Here is a 26,636-nt window from a genome sequence, read left to right on the forward strand (position 1 = left end):
AACCAATCATGTTCTTGTAGTCTGATTCCCTGACCCAACTTTAGATGAAACAAAGCAATTTATAGACTTTGGAGAATTGTATGGTCAGATAATCAGTCTAGCAGGCTTGTACCCTTTTCACAGGTGTGTAATCAATTGCAAAGAAATTGCGAAATAACTAAATATGAAAATTTAGAAGCAGTTTAAAAAAAAAAAAAGTTTTCTCCAACGCTGGTTGGCCAACCAGCGTTGGAAAAATAAAATTTTTCTTGAAAACGTGAGCACACCAGGAGCCACGATTTTACAGGATGCTTTAGACTGTCATTCCCTAACAATCCAGTAAGGTATTTCGTGATAACTTGATCATTTTGTTTTTCGATGTTTGCAAATGTTGTCTCTTCCCTTTAAGTTGGAACCAATGTTTTGTTTATAGCACATTTGCTTTGGCAGTGACATCAATATGGGCTCCGTGCACAAGTACCCCCTCAACGGTAAGAAAGGGAGAGTTGGGAAACCACTCGGCGAGACATTGGAAGGCACTGCCAATGATGCGAAGATCAATGCTGTAACGTTGTGCACACTCAGAATAAAATAAGTTGTACGTACATGTACATTGTATTTCTCGCCATAGGTGCGCGAACTGGTACACACAACGGTGTGTCCTGTCCACTTGGCTCTTGAAAGTGGTAACAAGCACCCCCTCTCTTGTTCATGCATAGCGCCCATAGTACAAAATGTCATTCCACAAAGCCATCGTTAATTCCTTGTAAACCATGAATTTTACAGAGGTTGTGGAATGCTCGAAGACATTTCCGTCATTTTTCGGGTATATGTAGCCTAAGGTGTGATGAAATAAAAACAACTATTGTGTCTGTCATGAAATGAGTATTGAGAGCTGTTTCTCAGGTCCTGTTTCGACCCGAACGTGCAATTTGTGTATAAGTCGTCGTTGGGGGCAGCAAACAAAACATAGTAAATCGTGACGTAATAAACAGGACTCCCGATGCAGCGTAGTATAAACGAGTCCTGTTTATTACGTCACGATTTTTCTCATTTTACGAAGAACCCGACGACTGTTGGTTTCAATTATGCGCTTGCCGACCAACAAATTACTCGATGAATTTCAGTTTTATAAACATATAAACGCACATTACAAAAGAATGGGACTTTGTCATTATGATATATATGGGTCTACTCTACAATAAAAAAATATCAAAAACAAAAGGACTTTCAGCATTCCACAACCTCTTTAAAGCAGTATTTGTTGTAGCGTTGTAGTCAGGTCAATCACAAGTCATCAACTCAGAAGGAAGGTTTCAGTTAACCACAGTAACAGGGGATGGACAATGACAAAGGAATCCATTTTATCCCAGATCACGTCATTAGCTTGTGACTGGACCTCAAGATGAATGAGTTGTGATCAACATGTTAACTACCACCCTGCTTCAAGTTGTGCGATCCCAGTGATGGCAGTTGCAGAGCTGTCGAGAGTTCCTTGGCAAATGGTGACAAGAATTGGGGTAGAGTCAAACCCTGTCAGATTAAAGTTGTCCAATTTCAATGCAGTCTCTTAGATGCGCAAGACACAGCGGCAGTCGGCTGGTTAAATGATTTACTAGAGTTGGCTTGAGGTCACCTTGAAGGTCAATCTATAAATAGCAACAATTGAAAACCTACAAATCAACACCATTTTGATTGAATGGGTTGGGGAAAAAGGTCAAATTGTCAAAGGAAAATAATTAAGACTGACACTACAGAGCTTGTTGGGAGACAGGGACTAGCACAAAAAGAAGAGGTGGTTTTAATTGATAAGAACCACAGGTTCTAGTGGTTAGCCATTATCCTGAGCGTCACAGCAGACTACAAGCATATGTCCCATGAACATCTCTGGTTCATTTCAGAACCATCTCCCTTAAAAAAAAAGATGAAGACTCTATTTCCAAAATGCGATACACTTGTACACCATTTTGTTGCCTTTTAGAATCCTGCTCTCTCCTGACTAGCTGTTATATGCTTAAAGATATAGTCCATCATTTGTAATTTGTGCATTTTGTTCGTTTGAAGCAACGAATAGTGCTCAAATTCTAAAGAAGGGTGCTGAACAGCTAACCTGATGAAGTTTCAGCTCAGCTTCAGCTGTATATTTCGAGAAAAACAACATTCTAGGATCTCAATTTCAAATCAAAAGTTGCTGAATCATGTTTTGAATTGGGCCTGAATTCAGCGCCCGAGACACATTCTCACTGAGCCGATTGCAGCTACGTGATGTCGCGCACCGATCCGACGAATTATAGCAACTGCGCTGCCTGGCTGCCCAAAAGCAATTTTGATGACTGTAATATACTTATGAATACAATAAAGCAAAAAATGAAGTTTAGAAACAGGACGTTATATGTTTTTATTCTTTAAAGTTTCATAACTGTGCAAAATGTTCACCTTTTTCAAATGGATCTGTTGCATTTTGTAATAAAGTTTTCAGATCTTAATAGCTCAGATTGGTTTAGTATACTTTCTAGTAGGACTTGAAAATGAGATGCGATCCATCACAAGAACCTCGACTACAACATTGACTGTCGGAATAATAAGGGACTTGAGATTAGGATGGAATGTGGTAATTGGACCAATTGGGATAATACTTGTTTGCCTTCATCTAAGTCAGAGGATTTTATGTAGAAAGGTCAATTTTACCTGTGATAAATGTGCAATTCTACAGTGTTCACCATCCTCTGTGAAGACCGGTTCCATGGAAACGCCACAACACAGAATCTAGACAAAACATAGTCGGACATTTTGGATTATTAAAGCAATCTAAAGAGCCGAACGATCCTACGATGTGTGTAAAAACTAGTACACATGTATGCAGGAAGGATACATGTAGATAACAAACCAAAGTATCCTCAATTGTGCATTTCAGTTTTGTTAACCAGTTCACACCGGGATTATTTTGACATTGACCGGACCCAGGCACGGAATTGTTTTTCACGAACCTCGATGCCAGACGGGTTCAGGCCGTCAACTGCGGGTAGCACACCCTGATATTTCCGGCCTCGCTCGCTGCAAGGGGGTTGCTGACAGATATTTCCGGCCTTGCTTGTTGCGTGTTTATCCGTCACCCCTTCTGAATAACGCAAAACCTTTGCGTGTATACACGTCATCCAACGTGAACTGGTAAATGTTAATTTGACTAAACTGAGTTTCTATGAGACGGAATCCAGCTTCAGTTAGAAGAAATGATTTGCGCTCAGCAGTATCATAAACTAAATTTCATGCCGTTGCCAAAAATAAGCACACGCTTTCTGCTAAAAATGCTTTGTCGATGACTTCATGGAAAGTTACCGTAGGCACGGCAAAGAGCATGCTAACTACAAGGGCAGAATTATAAATACCAATGCAACTTCAGATTTGCAAAAAAATATGTACATGTCCATGCATATGACAGCAGAAATTTCTAGCTGCCACAACATCTATTTGGCACAACTTGCTGCTAATTAGCAGTGACTATGAATGTAGACATACATATCTTACTCTATGAAGTCAACTGTGGGAGATAGTGAAATGCAAAATGGATTGGACTTCCACAGCTTGAAAATTAAACACTAAGATTCAAGCAGACAGAAATGTTTGGTCTAGTACCTGTCCTCTTACAGTTGTAGACACTGCAGGATACGATGGATGTTTCACGGATGTTGCAACGATGTACCACCTATCATTCTAGAAATAAATATTACAGAAACATGATTATGTGAGAAAGTAATCAAAGTCTGGATGACAAGCGCATATCACGGTTAGAATTGTTCAAATTTACAGGTAAAAATAAAATTATATTTCATATGTGAAATACCATTTGACCTCACAATCGAGGGGATGTAGGATTTTTTTTGGGGGGGTGGGGGGTGAATGGAGAGTGACGAGGGGGGGGGGGGGGAACAGTACAACAATTTCCATAACTCTATGTCCAAACATTTTGGAAAACATGTAGGAAATGGTCATTCAATTCAAAACATTTTCCAGCTTGTAGTTTCTTACCCAGTGTGTTTGTTTGATCACACAACAGAAGTCCCGTGGCTTTTGAAGTGAACAGTTGTCCATATCACAGAGTATGCTGAGGACTTTCATTGTGTTATCTATCTTGTGCAGTAGCTTGACATTCTAATAAAGTACAAGATAACGAAATACTGAGTTCAAAATTGGAAATACATTGTAAGTTCTGAGAGAACATGGTTCTGAAACTCAAGGTTATACTCTGTTGACTCAGACAGAGACCAACATATCTACTCTTTGTGCACTGTTTTGTCTGTATCTATTTGCTAGTAAAGCTTCTAAAAAGACAAAAAATGGACTGATGAAAACATGATAATGGAAAAGCGGATTTCACGGGTAAATTTCTTTCTCAATCAATGGATTGGGACTAACCCTGCAACCTCTTCTAGACATTTTTTTTTAATAACCAAGGTAATGAATTCAACAGATCCAGGTAATGATTTCCGAAAGGCCCTCTATATTGAAGTACAGGGTGGACACCATGATCAGGGGCGAAGATTTGGAGAAAATGAAATATCCATGAAAAAATCGGCAGAGGGTTTGCTGGTCTCTGAGGGACCCAGACCAACTTTAGGTCTATGGTAGACATTTTGTATGTTTGTATTTGCCTAAAGGCACCCCTTAACCCTTTTGTCCTAGCCATTACTTTGGGATAAAGAACTGAGTACTACAGTATACTATGGGTGGTGTGCACATTTATATGCTGAAGTATTTCAGACCAAAGTTTACTAGTACAGTAAACTCCGGATAAGTCGGCACCCTCGGGACCCGAGAATTTGTGACGGCTTACGCGAATGCAGACATCTGCTGTAAGTCGTCATTTTGCCGACTTACATGAATGGTCTTTTGCACACATGATTCATTGCACTAATCGGCTTCGATTTACCCTGGATTATCTCCTTAATGCTTGAGTTGAATCCAGCAAATTAATCCTCGAATTGTATCATCACGTTTGGGGTATTGATAGTGGAGACCACGATACATGTGTACGTGCACAGTAACGAATTAAAGGCGTGCGTGCATGGTCCGGTATATACCACGCACGCATTGACTGCAGCAGAAGTCATTCAATAAGACAACCCCCAAAATGGACAGAGCGCATGCGTACAGCCGAGAGGGGGTACTGGTATTGATATGCTCATGGTGCATATGCGATGTATGCAGTAGGACACCCTTTTTCGACACCGATGCATGCAGCGATCACGGGCCGTGCGAAACCACTTTTCACTCGACACTTTGCCAACCGCAGTACAGGAAGTTGATGCCAATGCGTGATTTGTTGAATGCCGACTTACACAAAGGAGTTTGTAATGCTTTTTATGGAGAGGGGACCGAGAGTAACACGACGACCTGAGCGAAATGGAACTTATAAAAGCCGACTTAGAAATAACAAATTCAATGGAAATGCATTACGGACAATCGGGACTTTAGTCAGACGGCCGACTTGAGCGATTTGACGAGTTGTACGATGTCGGTTTAGCCGGAGTTTACTGTAGTAGTATTTTGTAGCTTTAGGTGAGGTAAGGGTTAAACAAACAATTCTTTTGTTCTATATAAACTTTTATAGGTAACAACACCTTTACGGTAAAACCTCATGAATTCCAGATTTCAAAAGAGATTCTTTAAAAATCCTGAAATCAGGAAAAATCCTGACAAATCTAATCTAAATATGTCACCTACATGTAGAAGTTTTTAAAGACTTACAGTGATGGCTTCATGTAAGCAGTCGTATCTGGATGAGTTGTTGATTAAGTTAAAGACGGTCTGTGCTGGAGCTTTAAGTACACCTAGGCCAAGGAAACTGAAAACCAAAAATATTGATGATGAGCTGGTTATTTTCAAAGCATTTTAAGACATATCTTGCAATAAAACTGTCCCAAGAGAGTAATACTGCTAAAGCTTTTATAGATGAAGGATTAGGAAATATTGTTATTTCTGATATAATTCAAAATCAAAATTTTTGGGAATTTTTTTTTCGCTTCCTAACAGGTTCAGCTACTTGCCAGTAATACACTTGCTTTATATTTAATCAGAAGTAAAGTATTGTGGACGAAAATTTAATAATGAAAAAAAAACGATGTTAATATGATAAATGGATCCCATTCAATACTTGTCACCTAGACTTGCACATAAAGAAATGAACTTGATCCTAAATTTACATATTTTTGTACAATTATTTTAAGCAAACCATACCTGTCAATAGGGCAATATTTATTTGTTTTCTGCCAGAAGAGAATGCCTTTTTCTTGTCCTTGGTACCTGACATAAAAAAAAAAATCACTTAAAAAAATAACACAGAGCTTCAAATGTATAACTAGGTTTGCTAGGTTCGCGTTAGAGACTCAATTTGTATTTGTATATATTTTCTTTGAATTTTTCCCCATGTATTATTGGGAGGCCTAAGGATATTTATTTTTATAACAGGGTTATCCTTCCAAACAATTTTATTGACACTGCTTGCCAAGAAAAAAGTTGACAAACAACGTCACAAGCTTGCAACTTGGATTGAAGTCATACTCGGCGTGAAAGCGAAAGCGAACGCACATTTGTGACGTCATGGCAAGTATTCGCACTGCGAATTCGTAAAAGTTGAACACATTTCAACTCCAGCGAATTTCACAGCGAATGCTTTGTGACTTCAAATTCGCATCGCATTCACATTCGAATGAAGTATGAACCGGCCTTAACACAGAGCTTTCTGTACATTGCTCCTCTTTGCTGCTTCTTTCTCATCAAATTATTATATTATTCTCGCCAAAATAGTTGAGCTAAATGTTAAGACCTATCATCTATTATCAATATTGAAAAAACAAATTGATATTACTACAGTCGACTCTCGTTAGTAAAAACTCTGTTAATACAAATTTTGGTTATAACAAACATAAAACCTTGGTCCCGACTGTTCCGTTATGTGCACAATGAATGGGACTGATGTTCCTCTTAATACAAAATTCTGAATAACAAACAATTTGGCTAGGTCCGAACGAGTTTGTATTAATGAGACTCGACTGTATTCATTTTAGTATCATACCTCCATGCATTGCTTTCTATAGGTTGCTTGGATTTGTTGGGATCTACTTTACCAGTCAAAGTCGTCTGCAAAAGGAAAAAGATTCATTACAAATCAAATGAAAACTTTACAGCAAAATATCAAACAATTTTAAAACCCTTTTTTTGTTCATCTCTAAAAAGTGTAACAATCTATTAAACCAATGAAAGGCACATTTACCTGGTACACCATGCCGGGTACGCATGTTTGGATTTGAAAGGGGTTGCTTTCACATGACAAAAAAAGCGATGTAATGCGTATAACATTCTTTAACATGCATGTGTCATGCAAATTCCCCTTGACCAAATGATATCATGCACTTATTATCAAGGTACAATTTTTAAAATGTTGCAGGGTAGATAGTCTTAAAACAAGGGAAAAACAAGGGTTGATGGCAAGTCATAAAATCAAAAATGGAATTGTTTTGAAAACTCTGCAAACCGCACCCCCCACCCATATTTTCAGCAATGCCAAACAGAGCTGTGGTTGAGTCAATCGCAAGTTATTCCCAAGCCAGTCACAAGTCACTAAGGATCAGGTCATGAACAATGACAAAGGAATGTCCTGTCATAGTATGAATAGCTTTGACTTCCGAAATCCTCGCTAGACAGGGTATAGTCTTACGTTAGTCGTAGAACGGTACCCTAGCTGGCACATACCGGGTCCACATATTCACTATTTTGACCATGCGTGATTAATTATTCATGACACTTCCAAATATGGACTGGTACCATTTCTGTCCAATCAAATCGCTTGTTACAAGAGCTGACCAACTCACAAACTCATCTGACGGTACAGTCTGGAAAACCGTCTGGGGCCCAATTTGCCCAGTGCTAAGCACATGATGTTCTGCTAAGAGAGCCTCCATCTATTTCATAGAGACTGTAAGCAGTAAGCACAGCAAACGCACGCTAAACCCGAGAGGAAAAAGTTGCTTTAATCAGTGAAGTAACAATATAAATAGTGCGTAGGGAAATGACACAAAGTTTACGCAGACAATCTGATTGGCTGACAACAAGTGTTAATAAGTGGCCTTGGTTTGCCAAGGTATTCTAAACTACCCTGAATAGCCAGGATGGACTTGAGAATGGATGCCTATTGATGACCCGATGTACTTGTGATTGACGTGAGATCACTTCTGATAACTTTTGATTACAAGTCGGCATGGACTTCTACTTGACTTGTGATAAGACTAGCAACTGATTAACGATGTGACTTGTAACTGACTCTGTTACAGCCCCCTGTGCACCAGAGACAACCATGGGTAAAATCTGAAAAGGGCTTGGTCGTTAGTAGGGTAAGGATTTCATGCTGGATGCGGATTCTCTGGGTTTACCTCTCTGATCAAGATAGCCATAGCCTGATCAGCGGCTAGTTCATAGAGACTATCCAATGAAACTGTCAAGATAAGACAGCAAGAAAAACCAAAGTGACTTGAAATGGGTGGAAAGAAACTTCCTGTGTACTACTATGAACATTTGATATGATGCTTAAAACATACATTTTGTACATGTAAATATGGAACGTGTATGTGATAACTAAACAGTGGCATACATGAACTGATAAAACAAAAACTACTTTTTTTTGGACAACTCCATGAACAAAATGGTACAAACAGCATGATGACAGCATTCAGGTCCTGAAACTGGTTATTTTCCATGAGACTCATCACCCGTCACCTTCCCCCTAAAAAGTTGAATTGACCCTTTCGAAATCGCATCTAAAGTTTGTAAAAATTTCTTCAAATATTTCAAGAATTTCAAATTAACTAATTGGCAATTTCTAAAATATCAGCACTGCACATTAAATGAAATACAACTGTTGGCTTTGTACCTCTGTAACATTTACATGTATAACGTATACAAGTGATTTAAATACAAAGGACTTAAATAACAATCGCACATTTTGTAACTCACCAAGAGGGGTCTCGATTATCGGGGGCAACTCTGGGGTCATTCTCTCCTGGCTGCTCAGCCTGCTTTGTCTTCCAGATCGTCTTGGTGGGGATCCAGCATCCTCCTTGACAACCGGTGCATCAGGAGAATCTAATCGAACTCTCCTCTTGGGAGGAGACGGATGAGAGGAGTGGGAAGACGATAACTTTGGAGACGGTGAGGTGGTTTGGAATATCCTGGACTGGTCGTGGGAAGCTCTTCCGGAGTTCTTGAGGCTGGCCTGGGTCCTGGGAACATCCATTCTTGCTCCTCCTCTTACCAAAGACGGCAGCATCTCTAGATCAGTCAACGATGCTTCCGACTGCGGCAAAGATGCAACTGGAACGCCAACCTGGGATCTAAGACTTCCGGGGCTCCTGTAGCTCGCTTGGAGGACCTCATTGGCACGAGCGATGGTAGGGATGGAAGATGGATCTATCTCCTCAGGGGATGGTGGATGGAATGCGATGATGGGGACAGCAAGGGGAGATTGCGATCTAAATCACACAAAGGGATGATGCAGATGTTATGAGTAAGAACTGTTACAGAAGCAGGCTAGAAACTGAAAATGTAGGAGAGAAAATTACAATAAAAAATGAGACTGCTCAATAAAAATCTCATTTTGTCTACCATGGGCAAGGAAGTGGAAAATACAAAAAAATAAACAATTAAAAGAGACTAAATCAAACTGTTTTCAGTTTTACTACGTAACCTTACATTGTATGTGCATTGATTAAAATTCAAATAAGGCATTTTTATAAAGTGGACATTGCCATTTTGCGGGAAATTAGAGGTAAATACATGGTCTCGATATGTTATCCGCAATCTTGAAAAAGCCTGAAATCCTTTGACTGCAGATGGACTTACATCCCTGACATGAACACCTACTGACAAATGACCCAGAAAAAAAGGTTTCAATATCATTTGCATCTCAGAAGCTTTCTCGTTTTCATTTGCCTAAATTGAGATGTTACACAAACACTGAACAGAACTGCATAAAGTCCAGTTCAAACTCAGCGCAAAAGCGAACACGACTTTCTGATGTCGGGGCGAGTTTTTGCACTGTGAATTCGCAAAAATTGAACACATTTCAACTCCAGCGAATTTCACAGCGAACGCTTTGTGACGTCAAATTCGAATCGCATTTGTATTCACATGAAGTATGAACCGGCCTTTGTGGGGGCGCTGTGGCCCAATGGTTACGGTGTTCGACTCTCGTACCATGGTACATTGGTTCAGGGGACATGGTGCTTGTGCTCTTGGGCAAGGCACTTTATTACAATTGCCTCTCTGTGGGTATCTGTGAAGGTAGAGACCAAATTGCGCTGATCTCGAGCTGCTGTAGAAAAATGGTCTCATTCCTGATGAACAGGGATAATAATTGTGATGCGCATTTCATCATATTCATATGGAATTTGCGCAATATAAAATGTATAAATTGTAATTATAGATGGACTTACATGTACAAAAGACATTCATAAATTTTTAACACAATCATCCAATTTCATCATTACGCTAAAAATTGTGAAAATGGCGACATAGGCCTACCTCGTCTGTGAAGATGCAGTACCCTGACCCTGTCTTGGTGATTCGGCATAACGTGATGCACCGTGATCATACGGAGGCAGATACCTCTGTGGAGGGGGTGGGGATGGCTTCGTGTTGGTGTGCGTCAGGGTTTGTGGTCTCCGGGAGGGGATGTCGGGGCGGGCCAGGTTGGGAGGCCTAGAGCTCATGGCTGCAGAGGCTGCACGAAGACACTGGATTTCTCGGTCAATTGCATCCTGGAGAATGGCAATGAAAAATGTGATATTATTAGTTCCATCCTCAAATGCTCATACACAGTTCCATGTTCTGAATCAATGGGAGGAAACAGCACGAATCAGCCTCTCACTAAAAACATGGCAAGCAATAGTTTTGATGATTGTTGCATTCCAATTTCTACAATAAAATTACACCTAAAATAAGCTTTTCTTTAGACGTAAATACACGAAACCTTCTGAGTAATGGAAGCATATGTGACGTGATCAAGCTACACGAGTCGTTTGTCGACCCTGGTCAAAAAAAAAATTATTACAGATTTGAAAAGAGCTCAATCTCAGCATTACTGCTGTGAAAACCACATGCTGGTTCCATCTTTAGTTCAAAAATTATGGAAGTAGGAACACCAAGAGATGTGATGAAGTGATGTGATGAAGTGGCCCTATTTTGGCCTGTATCTCCCAATAAAAAATCCTGACAAACGACTCATTTAGCTTGATCGCATCAAATGTGTTACTTTATCTGATGATTCTAGACATTTCTGTGTTGACCCCTTGAGCAACAGGTATCTGATGAAACCTTCAATGTAGTCTGAAGATAGACTGAAACAGGTCAAGAAGATGAGCCCCAGGTACATAGAATAGAGTAAGCAACCGTTTACTAATATTTGTGCATACAAATTGACAGACCATGTCACTTTTGACGTCATGACTACAGGCAAATCAAACACCTATAAATATCTTTCTCATGTTAAATATTTTTCCCACATTAAACAGGAAAGCTCAACATTTGTAAACAACTCATATTCCAATATGCAATGTACGTGCATACAGAGTGGCACAAGTTGTTGAGTCATAATCACATGATTAGAGTTTATAAACAGGCGTGAAATTGTCCACAATGCTCATCGATTTTAGCATCTCAGGATACAATCCCAAAACCTTCAGATTTGTTGGGGTTTTTTTTGGGGGGGGGGGTTGGGGGGTTGGGGGGGGGGCATTTTCATGACCTGAGGGTTAAGTTTGTGTAGCCTGTACACATGTACATGAGAAACACAAAGTACATGTAAGAGATGTCATGCTGATATGAATTGTTACTCACCTGGCAGTTATACAAATCCAACGATCCATGTGCACTGTGAGGTCGTCTCTGTCTCATCGTATAATCCAAACTTCCTTGAAGATTGTCAGTACTGTCTTCTGATCCATCTTGGGTTCCGACTCTCTCCTTCCTGCTCAAAGCAGTCTCTGCAGATTTTGGTCTGGCACCTAGACTTATCCCATCAACCCTAGTGAGGCTGCCTTGATTTGCCGGTGGAAACCCCTCCCCAAGTCTTTCTCTAAATGAGTCTTTTCCTCCTTTTCCTCCTTGTCTTGAGACAGGTCTTGCATGGCTTAAGTTCTCCTCGGCTTTTGCAATCTCGGCCCTTGATCTTTCTCTCATATGTCGTGACTCTTCAAGCAATGCTTCTATATCATCTCTGTTTGGATTTGGAGCGTTGATGTGACGAGGCTTCTTTTCCTGGTCTGAGTCAGTAGATCTTGATGGTTCCTTCCCCATCCAGGAGTCCTGCAGGAGGGCATCTATCTTGGCTCTCTCTGGTCTCTGTGTGGAGGTTGCTGATACTATGTTGCTTCTCAGCTGCTGGAGAAACCTGCGACGTTCACTAGGCAAAGCATTCTGTGATGGACTCAGAGATGTTGGGCTTTCAGCTGGTATTTCAGGAGAGGTAATTGGTGAGCTTCCTTGGCCCTTGGGCTCTGATCTAAGATTGGTTGGTTGTGAGGAGACAACTTTCACCTGGCGAGGTTTCTGCTTACTTGGGCTAGGATCATGTCTAGATGCTTCTCCGTCTAACTTCAATGGAGGGCCTACACTCTGACTGCGACGATGCCTTAGCGTAACCTCTGATGATTTCCACTTCTCAAGAGGTAAGTCACTGTCCAAGAACTTCAGAAAGGCATCTGTCTCTCCTATGCCGTGCATCAAACTGGCTTCCATTAGTTCAACGGCAATGTCTCTTCTTGGGTGAAGCTTTGTGCTGATGGGTTCTCTAAGTGGCCAGGAAGCACCAAGCCTCATGTTCTCCTTTCCAAAGCTACTCTCATCATTGCTACTCATAGGAGATTCATCATCAGTCTGAGTAAAGACATTTGTGGGCGTTGACTGAGTGCTTTCTGGAGGATTTAGTGTAGATTCTTGACAATCTTCTAAGATGTTTCGATACTCCTTTTGAATCCTGCTGAAGTCCGCATCCTCTGTTTCAGAGCTAGTGCTGCTTAACTGCTCCGAGGACAATCTTCTCTCCCTCAACCACGACAGCTCAGTATCTCTTGTGCTTGAACTGAATACACCACTGCTTTGGGTTAAATTGGTATTTAGAGTATCTAATATTGAATTGCTATCATCATCAGGACCTTCCTGGGCATGTTTCTTGAAATCTTTTTGACGATTGACAAGCGGGTAGGCCTCCAAATCCACAGATTTCTCCAGACTACTTCCATGACCACTTTTCAGTCGCTGAATTTCTTCATTTAGTTCTTGTGACTCGTGTATTTCAGGTTTTAATTTGTTATCCTTCACATGCAATGAGTTGGCAAGAGGCAAAGGATCACTACTGCCAGCTTGATGTGGTTGTTCATCTTTTGTTACCACAAATATTGATTTCATCTCTGGCAGGAATATTCCCTGCTTTGTTGCCGGAGCCTCATACTCAAACACCTTGGCAAGTCTCTGCTGATTTTCAAATTCCATGCTGTGTTGATCTCTTTTCAAACCGCTTAATTCCTCGTTACTTGTTCCAGGTTGCTTGTGAGTGTTACCATCCCTGGATTCAGGCTCAGAATTCGTTTCAAGAAAATTCCCTGACCCACTGCTTCTGTTGTCATTTACTGGAGTTTCCCTTGTTGGCTTTGGCCCTTCATCTTCACCATTGTGCATTTTTGAAGAATCATTCTCCTCTCTTGGTGAAGAAGTAGAGCTACTCTCCCCAGATTCCGAGTCAGCGAGAAGCCACTCAAGCTTCTCTGGTGAAATTAGGATACCATGGAGACGCAGAGAAGATATTTCTTCTTCCTCACCCTCGCTTTCGTTATTGCTGTCATCAGCTTCTTTAGGTGCAAGAGCAGCTGGAGCAGAATTTGCCTTAAGAGGCTTCTCCTGTAGGCTAATTCTGAAGGAGGCCAAACCATCAACAGATGATCGTTGAGGGGTAAAGGTATCGGTCTCATCATCTACGAGTTCTGCGAGCTCTGGCTCTGTGTCATCCTCAAAATCAGACTCCAGGCTTGATGTCTCGGCAATGATGCGGTCAATGTTCTCATTGGTTCTTTTCAGAGCTCTTAAGTCCTCATCATTGTCATTGTCTAAATCGAAGCTGATGTCGGAAAAGTATCCAAGAAGTGGTCTGTGACTTTTTAAACTGTCCCTTCCAGTAAAGTCTTCAGGTCTCTCACAACTGCCGTTGTTTGCAACATCCTCGGGTTGTATGAGCTTTTGATCACTCACACGAGTCTTGTCGTCTTTCTTTGCACCAATCTCTGATCTGTTTCCTGTGCTTTCATTCTCAGCATGACTACTTTCTGTCAACTTTGCCAACTTCTCTTCGATGTCATCAGAAGTGTGACTGCAGTTTGATTTTTCATGGGCAAGTTCAGATGGAAGTAAAAGTTCAACATCATTACCAGGTTTGTTTAACAGGTTCTGGATGAACGGCCTTGTGTGAACATCATCTCTGTCCGTTTCTTGCGGTTGGAATTCCAGACTTGACAGATCAATATGTTGTTGGTCTGGGCTTTGAGAAAAGAATCTTGAACTACCAAGAGGTTTTAGTGGATTCTTCTCTTCTGAGCTAGGTGTAGTTTTTGGTTTTGCTGGTTCCACTGAAGGTACAAAACACTCCAGCTTCGACACCTTTAAAGCCAGTCTATCAAAATCACTGATACAAAGAGCCTCCTTTTGGATATGTTCAGTGATCAATTGAGGCCGTGACTGAAGATTGTTATCCAGTGATATGCTCACCTCATCATGATCATCATCCTGCACTCCATGGCACGGTTGCTGTGAAATGTTCGATGGTCCAAGCTGTTTGTCCTCTGTGTTTTCAAAATGACTTACTGGCGATTGCACTTCTAAGACCGAACTGTTCCCTGAATCTGTTGAACCATCTTCATAACTTGGTTGCCTCAAAATAATTCTGGCATGGGAGATCCTTTTAGTGGGTGTTGATATCTGATCTTTGTCACTCTCGTCCTCCATGAGCCTGGATACATTCTGGGCAAATTCCTCCAGTGGCAGAACATTAAATCTGCATTCTTTGTTAGCAATCTCACTTATGGGATGAAGAGTTTCAGGTACTGAAGCCTTGCTGTCAGTTTGTTCAGGCTCCTTCTGCATCAACAGCTCTTGACATGAGTCTCGCCCTTTTGTTTCTCCACCTTGGGATTTGACAATAGCTGGTCTTACTTTTGGTTCTGATCGCTGTTTGAGGGAATCTGGGGTGACCTTTGTATTTTCCACCATTGGGAGATCAGAGAGGTTCTTCTGTCGAAGTTTAAGTGCACAAGCCATTGCCCTCTTAGCTGCCTCTTGAGATGCACGTGTTCTCTTCCTTAGTTCATTTAACAACCTCTGCTCCTCATCATCAAACTCAATGACATCATCACCAAGCCTGTTGTCTTCTGAAGAGCGAGATTCATCAAGACTCTTACTTTCATCTTTTAGTGGCTTCTCTGTCTCTGAGTCTTGACAATGTACTCTATGTACTTCTTTACTTTTTTCAGGTACTTGTGCTACATAAGGCCTTGTACTGGTAGCATTCTCATATGATGGTGTTGTAGATACTGCCGTTTGCTGTTCTGGCTGTTCTGGATCAATGCTGTCTAGCACTGGTTCATGGTCCAGATTAGTTTTAGACGGTGCTTCAATCTCATGTGGGCTACTGGTAACTTCCAGTGTGTTTATAGTATTGTCATTGTTGGGAACTTTGGTCTGCTGAGGTATCATGTCCTGTGGTTTATCGACAATCATGCCAAGTAGTTGGGCTGCTGTTAATTGAGCAAGAGGCATGGCTTGTTCAGGTATAATTTCGGTTGTCTGGTTCAGACACAGTTCTTGCTCATTGTTGGGTGACATGCTTGTGTAAGCGTGAGCTTGCTCGATTTCTCCTTCAGTCATGACAGCAGCATCAACTCTTTCAGCATCATTGAGTGTGGTCTTCATTGGGGAAGTGTTGGTCGCAACAGCAACCAGCCTTGGTTTAATTACATCCTGCTTGAGACTTCTAAAGTGAGCGACTCCCTTGGAGAAGATTTGTATCAGTTCCTCATCTGTGCTATAAGATCTCTGTGGAGAGAGGCCCATCACTGTGGATAACTCCTTCAACTCGTTCAGGTTTGTATCCCCTCCACTGTGCTCAGATTGGATCTCCAGCTGCTGTCCATGTACAGGGGCCTTACTAGCAGATTCGTCTCTGGCAAGCAAGTTTTCAGTTGATGGATTCTGACTGGATGACTCCTCTCTGATTGGTTGGAACAAAGAGGTTGTGTCAGATGGCTCACAGGTTTGCCCGTGATGATTTTCATTGGGATTAGTTCCTGTCAAAGGCCACATGATTGGTTCATCACTCAGGGTTACAGCTTCCTTAACTAAAATCTCTTCAACAGGTCCGAGTAACCTGATTTCAGGTATCCCATTTAGTGGGTCCCCATCAGCAATTCCTGGCTTGGGGTCTACAGTGAAAGATGACAAATTGACATCCTTTGAAGCAATTGTTTCTCCGATCATTACCTCTTCCACAGGAGAGCAGGAGGATTGTTTTTGCCTCTCCCTGAATTTATGCTCATTAGTTTTTTTACTTGAATCAAGCAATGATTTTTGGGGCGCCTTCCGCGTTGTATGTTTCGGTAAAGATTTTCTGGTCTCAGACGGCCACATAAAATTGAGATCTCTTGGAACAACAGCTGTCTTTCGCACCAACTCAACAGGAACCTTGACTAGAAGGCTGTTCTTTTCAACCTCACGCTGCTCTAACCTTTTGCCTTCATCCTTCGAAGTATTTACAGTAGGTTCCACACAACCACTTTTTTGGAGAAGGGACTCATCCTCTTCACAAGGTGGAAAACGGAGAACTTCATTGTTCAGAACAACTGAGGCTTTTATGATTGGCTCTGCGGGTAACAACAAAAACACAGGCTGCAAAGAATCAACCTCCAAGTCTTTGTCTTGTTTACAGCCTTCCTTTGAAGCATAATGTTGATCGACTTCATTAAGCCCTTTGCCATCCTCGTACTTTTTGTCGTATTTTGGTGTTTTGAGCTCAGCAGGAAGGGACACCGCACTTTTTAGTGGCACAGCATCAGGAGCATCTGTTAGTCTGTCAGGTTGGTATGAGAGACGGTTAGAATTTATTTGGTCTTGTTCTGTGGAGATTGAATGATGGGTGGAGAATTGCTGAGACACTGGTTGATCTTCAATGTCATCAGTGTCTTCATCAGATGAAGGTTGGCACTGAGGCCGTGATGGGAGAGACGAGGTTTCTGAACACAAAGTCGGTAATGCAGTTACACTTGTTTTCTGATAAAGAGGAGATAAATCTTTGGTAGCTAGGACTGCTACTTTCTGTCTCAAAGTTGTCTGTGTGAATTTGTCAGCGACTTGTGCACCTGAAAATTGATCAAGTGAACAGGCAGAATCAACTGGTTCAATAGTGGATGACAATTCCTCATGCACTTGTCCCATTTGACCGGCTAAGTCCTGTTCTGTTATTGGATCTGTCTGTGCAGACTCATCATACGTAACAACGTATCTGTTTCCAACTGTGCTGTAAATTCTCTCATCGCTGGCAGACACATTAGTCTCGTCTTCTGTGAGTGGCATCTGTTCTCTTGGAGCGATGTCAAATTCTCCTTGGACTGGCGATGAAGCAGCTGACCCTTCTGATGATGTCTCTCCCAGTGATTCCCAGTTACCACCCAAGATACGGACGAGCATATTCAGTTTGGCCTTAGTGGCAGCAAACTCTTTGCCAAGCAAAGGTTCGGCCACAACTGGATTTTCTGGCTCCCACAGATGGCTCCTTGCAGACTGGCCTTCTTGTGAAGATCCTTCTTCTAAGATGCTTGCTTCTTGCTGACCCTCAGAAAGGTTCTTAGCAACAGCTCTCAGGAACTTGATTGGAATGGCTGGTTCATTTAGGCTGGGAATCTCTTCATTCACAGAGGAGGTACAAGGCCTAAGGTCAGCATGCACTTCATCTAGAGGATCTTCAAGTCTGACTGTATGATCCTCTGGGGTGAAATTATAACATTTTTTAGGTGGATTTTCCGTTGGTGACACATTTGCAGGTGCAATGCGAGGCTCGTCTACATCAGACGATGAAAGACATTCCTCAGAGATTGTTGGCAGCAAGCATTCAAGAGAGCTCCTTGAACCAACTGAAGGTCGGGTCTTGCGAAGAACTTCTTGAGTCTTCTGATCTTCCTCCGGGTCATTGGCTGCCTTAGTCGACTCATCATTTGAACCTTCAGAAGAGTCATCATCATCATCATCTAAAGTGTCACTACCGCTGAGTATGTCAAGCTGCTGTCTAAATGATGACATTTCTGACAACACCCGCTCAGCTGTGTCCATAGCACCATCTTCATCACCAGACGAGTCCTCTCCATCAGACGACTCAGAGTCAATGTGAAATACCTCATTCACATCAGGTGTTGATCCTCTAGATTCTGAGTTTTCAAGAAAAACTTCATCTTTGCCGTCTTCTGAAGCCGATTGCCCAAATCTGCTATAGCAAGTAATGGGGCTCACAACTGGACTCTTTATGTCAATTCCAGCGAATTCCAGTGGATTATTTTCCCTTGGTACAGGTGTGCTCTGCAGTTGGACAGGTGAAAGCGAAAGGTTACCAATGGGTGTAGGTTGGAGGGTTTCCTGTGTTATCTCAAAAGCAGTCTGATAGAGAGTCAAGTCCTGAGCACTTTGAAACAGGGCAGATTTTTCATTGTCGTCTTGATTCTTGCAATCAAAAGGATGTGCCTTTTCCTCATACTTTTCAGTTGTCAGGAATTTTGATGCATCAAGTTGCTTCGACAGTTCTCTTAGCTCTTCTACTAAGGATGGGGAATACACACTAGAATGAGTCTGTTCTAAATGATCAGAGATAGTCCGTGCTCTCTCCATGATTTCAGTTGTATCTTCCTGTGGGAGAGAAGACCCTAGCTTTTCTGACAGTCCTCGGAGTTGTTCAATTATTGAGAGTTCTTCAGTAGAGCTATCTGGACTTATACTACACACGGAACCTTCCCCTTGAGATTCCTGTCCTTTGGGAATCTCTTCAGCCTTCAGAGCAGCTAACTCACTTTTGGAATCTGATGGAGTGGACTGTAACTCAGGCAGGCCAAATGCAAAAGGAGCTATGGTGATCGAGTTTAGGAGGGTGCGCAGCCTAATAAGTTCTTCTTGTATCAATGATGGGTTTATCTCAGTAACCAATTTCCCACGATTCAAGACCAGGTTTTGAGACTCATCTGCTCTTGATTCAACAATAGCCCCGTCTGGTACCATGTCCTCTCTCAATTCCACTAAAACTACTCCAGGAGACTTAGTTTGTGTCTTCTGTGGGTGGCCCAATACCTCAAGAGTGTTATCAGTTGAGCTCATATTAGCTTCTGCCATTTGCAGCTGATCAACCCTGGGCAAAAATCTGACATCATCAATGGATGAGCTAGTCTCTGTCTCCACATTTTCTAGACTTACTGGTATGTTGTATAAAGGAGTAGTTGTCTTGTTGACATCTTGAGGGATGTCTGGTAAGGAAGTAGCTTGAACAGATGCCTCCAAATGGACACAAGGATCAACATCACCATTGCCAAAATGAACTGAAGCACAAGAAGAGGGCATTTTACCAGATTTAGATTTCTCACTCTCTTTGATTTCTTCGCTAGAATGTGCCATTTGTAATGGCTCAATATTTAACGTGTTGATAAATCTGGTTGGCTTGTCAGCGAAAGAGGGAGGCAAAGGTTCACTCTGGCGGATGATTTGTGGGTTATTTGTTGCGTCTGAACAAGGATTTGCTTCCCTTTCAGTGTATGGACTGAGACAGTTCTCTTTCTCGGGTCTAAGATTGGCTCCTTGAAATGGTTGCATAGTGAGATGGTTGTCACTGTTTCCTTTTTTGTCATAGTTCTCATCCAAGAGTGATAGAAGAGGCTCTTCTCTGGAAGAGTTTGGCATAACTGCTGTTGAGTTACCCTCCACTGTATCATCAAGTTGTCCATCAGCCAAGATGGTGAAATCAGAAGATTCTACCATCTTTTCCCCACCTGATTCATCCTCATCATCATAATCAATACTCAAGTCTGAACTCTGGCCAAGCTCTTTCTCCAGAATCTCAAGTGGCTCTACAAGACCCTCTACATCATCCTCTAAAACCGCATCCTCATCCAAACCGCTGGCGCTGCTTGAGGAAGCCCAGAAGACAGATTCTGCCAGAGTTTTAGGGCTCGGTAGAGGTTTAACAATCAAGTCTGTCGGAGTTGCTGGTTGGTCTGAGAGGTCTGGAGGATCAGATACTCCATCACTAATCAAAGCAACTTCATCATCTGGACTTCTTGAGTGCAAGGAATCTGTGCGACTGAACTCACTGGCAAATGTGCCTGCACTGGAGCTTGACAGGGAACTTGAAAAGGGACTTGATTGACTTCTTCTCTCATCTGTGTCAACTTGTGATGCTCCTAAAGGAAGGTATGAAAGTGATAGGGGTGTCCCCTTGTAAGTGTCATCGGAAACAAAATGCTCTCTTTCTTGTTCCTCACGTTTTCTGTTTGATTTGGATTTTATGGGAGTCCGTCGCTTCTTCAACTTTTTCCTTGACTTGCGAGGTGAAGGGGACACAGCTGATTGGCCCTTGGATCTGACCAATTTTCTTGGAGACCCTGATGAACTTGGAGACTCTGATTCATTCCCTTCCTTATTGTTACTCAGAACAGATGGTGATGTCGTGTTCTTTAAATGCTTTACGTCCCTCTTGGGTTCTGCAACAGGACAAGACTTTTTAGTTTTCCTCAGTTCATTAGTAGCACAATCTGTTGGTAACGTTTCTCCTATGGTTTCTGTATGATTCTGCTTTCGTACAGGACCATCAGTCACAATTTTGGAACTACACTCAGTCAACAAAAACGTTTCAGGAACTGAGTCTGTTTCAATGATAGAGGGAGTACCATCTCTGTGTCTGGTTGTTTTCAAAGGAGACCTCGTATCCGCTGTACTCACTGAAGCTGGCTCTCTTGGCAACGGATTTGAGAGCTTATCTGGGTTCTCAAGTATCTGAACATCTTCAGGTTCTCTCTGCTCCTTTGTATCTCCTTTTGCTTCATTGTCTATTAAGGTGTCAATGTCAGAAACAGCAGGAACAATCTCACTGTCTGTCTGAGGTATCTGTGACTGTTCCTGGAGATTACCGTTAGCTGCAAGGTTTGTGACAGCATTTTCCTCCAGTTGTAGAATCATATCTGTTTTAGTCCCATCAACACCAGGATTAACCCAAGCATTTTCAGAAACATCAGCTGCATTATCAGTTTGATGGCCACGTTTGGAATCTGCAGGTGTCACACATTCCTTGTAATCTACTTCTTGCTGGACCAAGACATCAAGATTATTGTCCACTACAGTAGGTGTGGCTGTCCTATCCATGCCACTCATAGTATGGTCAGACGACACACTGTTGTTATCTGTTGAAACACCAGAATCGATTACTGCCATTTCCAAGGATGCTTTTCTGAGCGTGAGATCGCCATTATCATCTGGTCTTGACTTGATTTCCTCGATACCCTCGGCATTATTCAAAGCTGACGCCTCCTGAGGGGATTCCTCCGACTCTAAAGGCCTGTCCTCAAGGACACTGAGGTTTAAGTCTCTACCTTCACCTGTTCTTTCCAGATAATTATCATTGGAAGGATCAGATATGTACCCACTTGTGATTCGTTCATCCGAGTGAGGAGAAGCCTCAGATCTGTTTTCTCTTAAAAGGAATGTGGATGTGGAAGGTGCCTCAGGAGAAATATCTTCAAGAGAGTCCTGCAAAGCCAGTTTGGTATCTCCGTCTTCAGGATATCTAATAAGATGATGGTCTTCCGCTTCCACGGAAACACCTCTTTTTCTCCTCCTCGATGATTGGTCAACATTTTGGTTAGATATACTTTCAGAAGGCTGATGTTTATCTTCCACACTATCTAGACAGCATTCAGCATGTGGCTGTTGCTCATCCGCATCCTCCAAGGAATCAGAAAACGACTCATTAGTATCAGACAAAATCTCTTCAACAGCTCTCGAGAAGCTGTCATCTAAGCTGGCGTCACTTGTTACACAGATGCTGGGACAATATGAAGATACAGGGTTTGGGGGCTGAGGTATTGAGACTACATCTTCCATTGACTCCGAGCAGCCAATGGCAGGCTGCCTGTCTAGAGATAGTTTCTCATTTTCCAAAACAACATCACCATGGTTATTCAGGTGTGTTGGCTTTTGACCGATTTGATCGATTCCTGTTTTCGCATCATTCTCTTCATCCAGAGGGACAAAGAATGCATCTGAGTGAGGAGTTGCCTTCGGTTTCAGCTTTTCAAAAGCCTTGGAAATAGGCTTAACAATTCTCGGCAGATTTGCCTTTGCCTTGTCCTGGGTCCCTGCTGGAGATTTTCCTTTTGAACCAACAGGTTCTTTACTGAGTTTGGAAGCATTTTTATGTCTCTCAGCAGACTTTCGCTTCATAGCTGTTTCTATTGCACTTTCGGAGGATGGTGTTTTGGTCCTTTTAACTCTTGCAGGTGATGTCTGTTTGCCTGTTGTATTTGATTGGATTTCAGGTTTGGGGTTTGAATTTTGAGTTTTGGAATTGTGAACTGTTCTCTGGGGAGCTTGTGTTTTCAGAGGACTCTTGCTCCTACTTCTCGCAGATGGTACGTGAATACTCTCTTTCCCATCATCTTCTTTCCTCCTTGCAGCTGGCGAAATTGAATTCGTACTTATTGGTCTCTTTTCTGGGAGACGTCTTGGACTCAGACTTTTAGTTCTTAGCTTAGACTCAGTTTTCAATGTGTCTCTAGTCTGGTTATGAGTCAAGGATGCTTGGTTTTCATTTCTAGGAGATTTGGAATGTGTAGTCTTTCCATTAAGTCTGTTGCTTCTGGCATTTACATCCACTGATCCATCAGTTAGAGATCTTTGTCTTACTGATGGTCCACGACCCTGCACATGTCCCTGTCTAGAACTTTGATCCTCCACATCTGGTCGATGAGGTTTACGGCGTAAATAGTCAAATCTGGGTGCTTGCTGCTGATACAGCCTCGAATACACAGAGTTGGGAGTTGATTTGGGCTTCACTGGAGATGTAGCAACTGGAGCTTTATTAGGCCTTGGGGGAGACGGTTGACTTTTACTAGAAATGGGTTTTACAGTTCTGTGAGGTAGGGATTCGACTGAGCCTGTTCTATTAACACTTGGTGGAGGAGTTGCAGTTTTAGTCATTGGAGACTCAATCCCGTTATCTTCCTTATCTGAAGAGTTTGATGCAGCCTTGCCACTGGCACTATCACTATCACTCCTTCCACCAATGGGGCTCACCCTGCCCCATCCAATCACAGCTCTCGATTCGATCCCATTGCTTGTCTCATCCTCGGACCTCAAGGAGGAATCCAGAGAGTCATTGGAAGCACTTGCAAATCGGTCGCTGAGCGACGGGATGCATTCAATCTCATGAAGCCTCCTCTCCTCCTGTTCGATGAGTCTCAGTGATGCCGAGCGCTGCCTGTCGAAGGCCGCCAGCCTTCTCTCAAGAACGGCTTCAGCTTTTCTCTGCGACTGTTTCTGCATCAACTCCATCTGAGCAAGCCTCTTGCGATCAACGTCCAGGACTGATAGGTCGGATGATGGCTCAGTTCCCTGAACAATAACATGTGGAACTGCATCCCCACCCAAGGCAAGAAGTGAGGCTTTCCTGGTCTGGTCAGTCCCCAAGCTCTTACATTCTTCTTCCAACTGTTTCAGACCTTTAAAGCAAACAGATCAAACAAAAACCTCAAAATTATGTCATTCAAATGGTCATTTGCAATTCGATAAAAAAGCTAATGCTTGCTACATTCCCGATATACATAGCACTTTGCAAAATCTCTTGGGTTCCATGAAGCCTTTTTATTTTTCTGAGACCTGATTCTCACACACATTAAAAACGTGCCGTGTGCCCCATGAATGGCATTAGATTACTTAAGTTTGATTTTCATAAACGCCTCGTGTTGTAATATTCATCAATGTGCCTTTCTAATTAAGAACAAGCGGATCTAGCTTTTTTTTTGGTAGCACTCATGCTAAAACTACAACTAATTACCTTGCTCTTTTTCCTTGGCAAGACGTTGTCTCATCTCTTCTAGTTCTCTCTCTGTCTCCTGTTTCACTTTCTCGTGCTCTTCTCTCAGCCTCTGCAGTAACTCTCGTTGCTCCTGGATCATTTGCTGATGTTCCTCAAAGGCCAACTTCATCCTCTTCTCCTCCTTCTGGTGTGCTGCCTGCGTGCGGCGTTCCTTGTCCTGTAGTTCCTCAAGCCTCTTCCTGTCAAATTAGTTGTTAGAAATACATCATCATCATGTTAACCTCAGACGACCATCACTATTTACACATATATGCACAAGACTTTCTGTCTTCGTCAAGTTCAATTGTATTTTGGGAAGATGTTGCAGAGTGAGATGAAAAACACTGAGATGTGTGACAATGTTTTAGTCAATTCCATCAACAATGCTTGTAAGTTCTTCTAAGTCTCATGTCAAGTCAAAAGCTATTCAAATGAACTGTCACAAGAGCAGTCCTTGTTATGTCGCTTGTGACTGGACTTGTGAAATAGGAGAGGACAATGTGATGTGGAATTTGTTTGTACATATCGGGTATACAAAAACTTTAATCACATTGAGCCGACCAAATGTTTGTACATGGCAAGAACCCTGCTGACATCCAAAGCCTGGGTCACCAAAAAATATCAGCACATACATGTACATACATAGCCATGTTTGGGCCCCTAAGAGGTTGCAGCAACCTCTAGGTGGTGATGACAGTGTATGTTTTCATTATATCAATAACTCACACATTGTGAGAGTAAAGATAAAGTTGTACCAGAAAGTCTGTTCTGTACCTTGTGCTTTCAACTTTGTCCACTTTGATCTTGTGTTGTCTCTCCAATTCAACCCTAAACAGAAATACATGACAAAGATTTAAGTTTGTAAAATGACGGCATAGATCTGCAAACATTACTGCATACAGCAACACTGTCAACAGGTAAATGTCATTGCAAGTTTTCTTATTGCCAATTGATAGTCTATCAACCTATCAAAGGATTGTTTGTTTTGATTTATCCACAAGCGTCCTGCTTTATAATGCACATTATAAACTAGGCAAACCTATGCTGATGACTACCGCATGACTACTGCTATAAAATCAGCGACCACTGTGATACCCAAGTGCCATTTGTATTGTAATAGATTAATAAAGTAACAAATCTTCCACACTGCATCATTTAAATGTGAAAAGATGGTACACAGATACAGGACCAAAACAGATGATCTGGCCACTCGTTTAGTCTTATTTACTTAAGAAAGCATCAAACTCCTATTTATGATATCCAGGAATAACTGACCCATGCTTTTTAATTAATATTCCTTTATTGGAAATGCTGCCTAAAATTGAGTTCGCCCCTGGAAGTTCTTATCCAAATGGGGACTCCCTTTTCTTTGCTTGTGGCTTCAGATCTTTATTAGCAAGACATCTTGATGGCATAATCAAATCCGCAGCTGAAAATGCCTGATTTGTATAGTACATGTTCTCTCTCAGCAATGGCTTTTTTCTCTTATATTTATTCTCACAAAATTGTGGCACTTCCAACAACAGTCTAGCACATGTTGAGAACCCGAATGGTCAGCCAATAGTATTCTGACTGACTGATTGACTGACTGATTGACAAAGACTGACTGAGTCTTACAGTACATGTGTATAAATAGATGTAAGGTCCTGAACTGAGACTTTTGTGTCCATGCACCTTGCACTGACTAGGCAAGCTAGTCTTGTTCCAAGACACTGAATGCATGTCTGGACTCACCCTGGGTTATACATCATGATTGAGGAGACTTCAGGAATCGGTGAGGTAGAGCTGTCCAGGCTTCGTCCCCTCGGCACAGCACACGGACTGTCAAGGCTGGATGGAGGAGTCTCTCTACTCAGGGAAATCTTGCGGATTCTAGAACCTTCTTCGGTGATGGCCTGCTCGGAAAACAATAACTATAGTCGGTGTCGATATTGAGACAGATACAATATCAACAGTTGTTGACCAACAATACAATTTGCCTTTTATTCAAACCAGACTTTTGACAATTGTTTCCTTTAAAAAAAAAAGCGGGAAGGCAAGAGGGACTTGTACATCCATGGATGACATAGCATCTGCGCAACACTGTATAACATTGTGTGTATTCCCTTTTATTCTCTAAAACCCTATAGAGTGCTCAGGCTGTTTTAGGGCAGTGAAGAGAATAATAGGCAGGGCAGTTTTAAATGGGACAGGGACTAATGGGTAATAGACTTTTGAAGTGAGTTTTGATGTACACAGCAACCTTTGTCAAATTGTACATGAATATAATTAGGTGATGACAAGGTTCCCATATGTGTTTAAGTGTCCAAAGAAAAGCAAACAAGAAAGAAAAATGGAAGCTAAAATGGTACAGTACAGGTGTGTATCAAGGTGTGTATCGGGGAGGCAGGGGCTTCAATACTTGTAACCTAGAAATTTCAGTGAATTTCAACCAGCAGTAACATAGCTGCAATTTTAAAAATCCAGAATT

At 41.9% G+C, this 26,636-nt stretch overlaps 1 protein-coding gene across 5 annotated transcripts in view; it reads right to left on the reverse strand.

The window, feature by feature from the left end:
- Positions 1–1,156: 1,156 nt before the first annotated feature.
- Positions 1,157–26,636, reverse strand: part of LOC119740222 — an 83,641-nt gene continuing 58,161 nt past the window's right edge. For 4 of the 5 annotated variants that reach the window (XM_038215452.1, XM_038215454.1, XM_038215453.1 and 1 more), the window contains 14 exons: positions 25,901–26,061; positions 24,941–24,994; positions 24,146–24,366; positions 11,866–23,810; positions 10,552–10,787; positions 8,986–9,500; positions 8,406–8,467; positions 7,052–7,116; positions 6,214–6,279; positions 5,725–5,821; positions 4,006–4,128; positions 3,613–3,690; positions 2,668–2,745; positions 1,157–1,628 (listed from right to left, as the gene is read on the reverse strand). In XM_038215452.1, the coding sequence (XP_038071380.1) occupies positions 1,521–1,628; positions 2,668–2,745; positions 3,613–3,690; positions 4,006–4,128; positions 5,725–5,821; positions 6,214–6,279; positions 7,052–7,116; positions 8,406–8,467; positions 8,986–9,500; positions 10,552–10,787; positions 11,866–23,810; positions 24,146–24,366; positions 24,941–24,994; positions 25,901–26,061 (13,809 nt within the window). In that variant the 3' untranslated portion in view covers positions 1,157–1,520. Of the gene's footprint in view, positions 1,629–2,667; positions 2,746–3,612; positions 3,691–4,005; positions 4,129–5,724; positions 5,822–6,213; positions 6,280–7,051; positions 7,117–8,405; positions 8,468–8,985; positions 9,501–10,551; positions 10,788–11,865; positions 23,811–24,145; positions 24,367–24,940; positions 24,995–25,900; positions 26,062–26,636 lie in introns of those variants that run through there. The other variant, XR_005272658.1, reaches the window with a different exon arrangement.

Source organism: Patiria miniata, unplaced genomic scaffold, assembly GCF_015706575.1.
Source record: "Patiria miniata isolate m_02_andy unplaced genomic scaffold, ASM1570657v1 HiC_scaffold_5, whole genome shotgun sequence".
Taxonomy (NCBI): Eukaryota; Metazoa; Echinodermata; class Asteroidea; order Valvatida; family Asterinidae; genus Patiria; species Patiria miniata.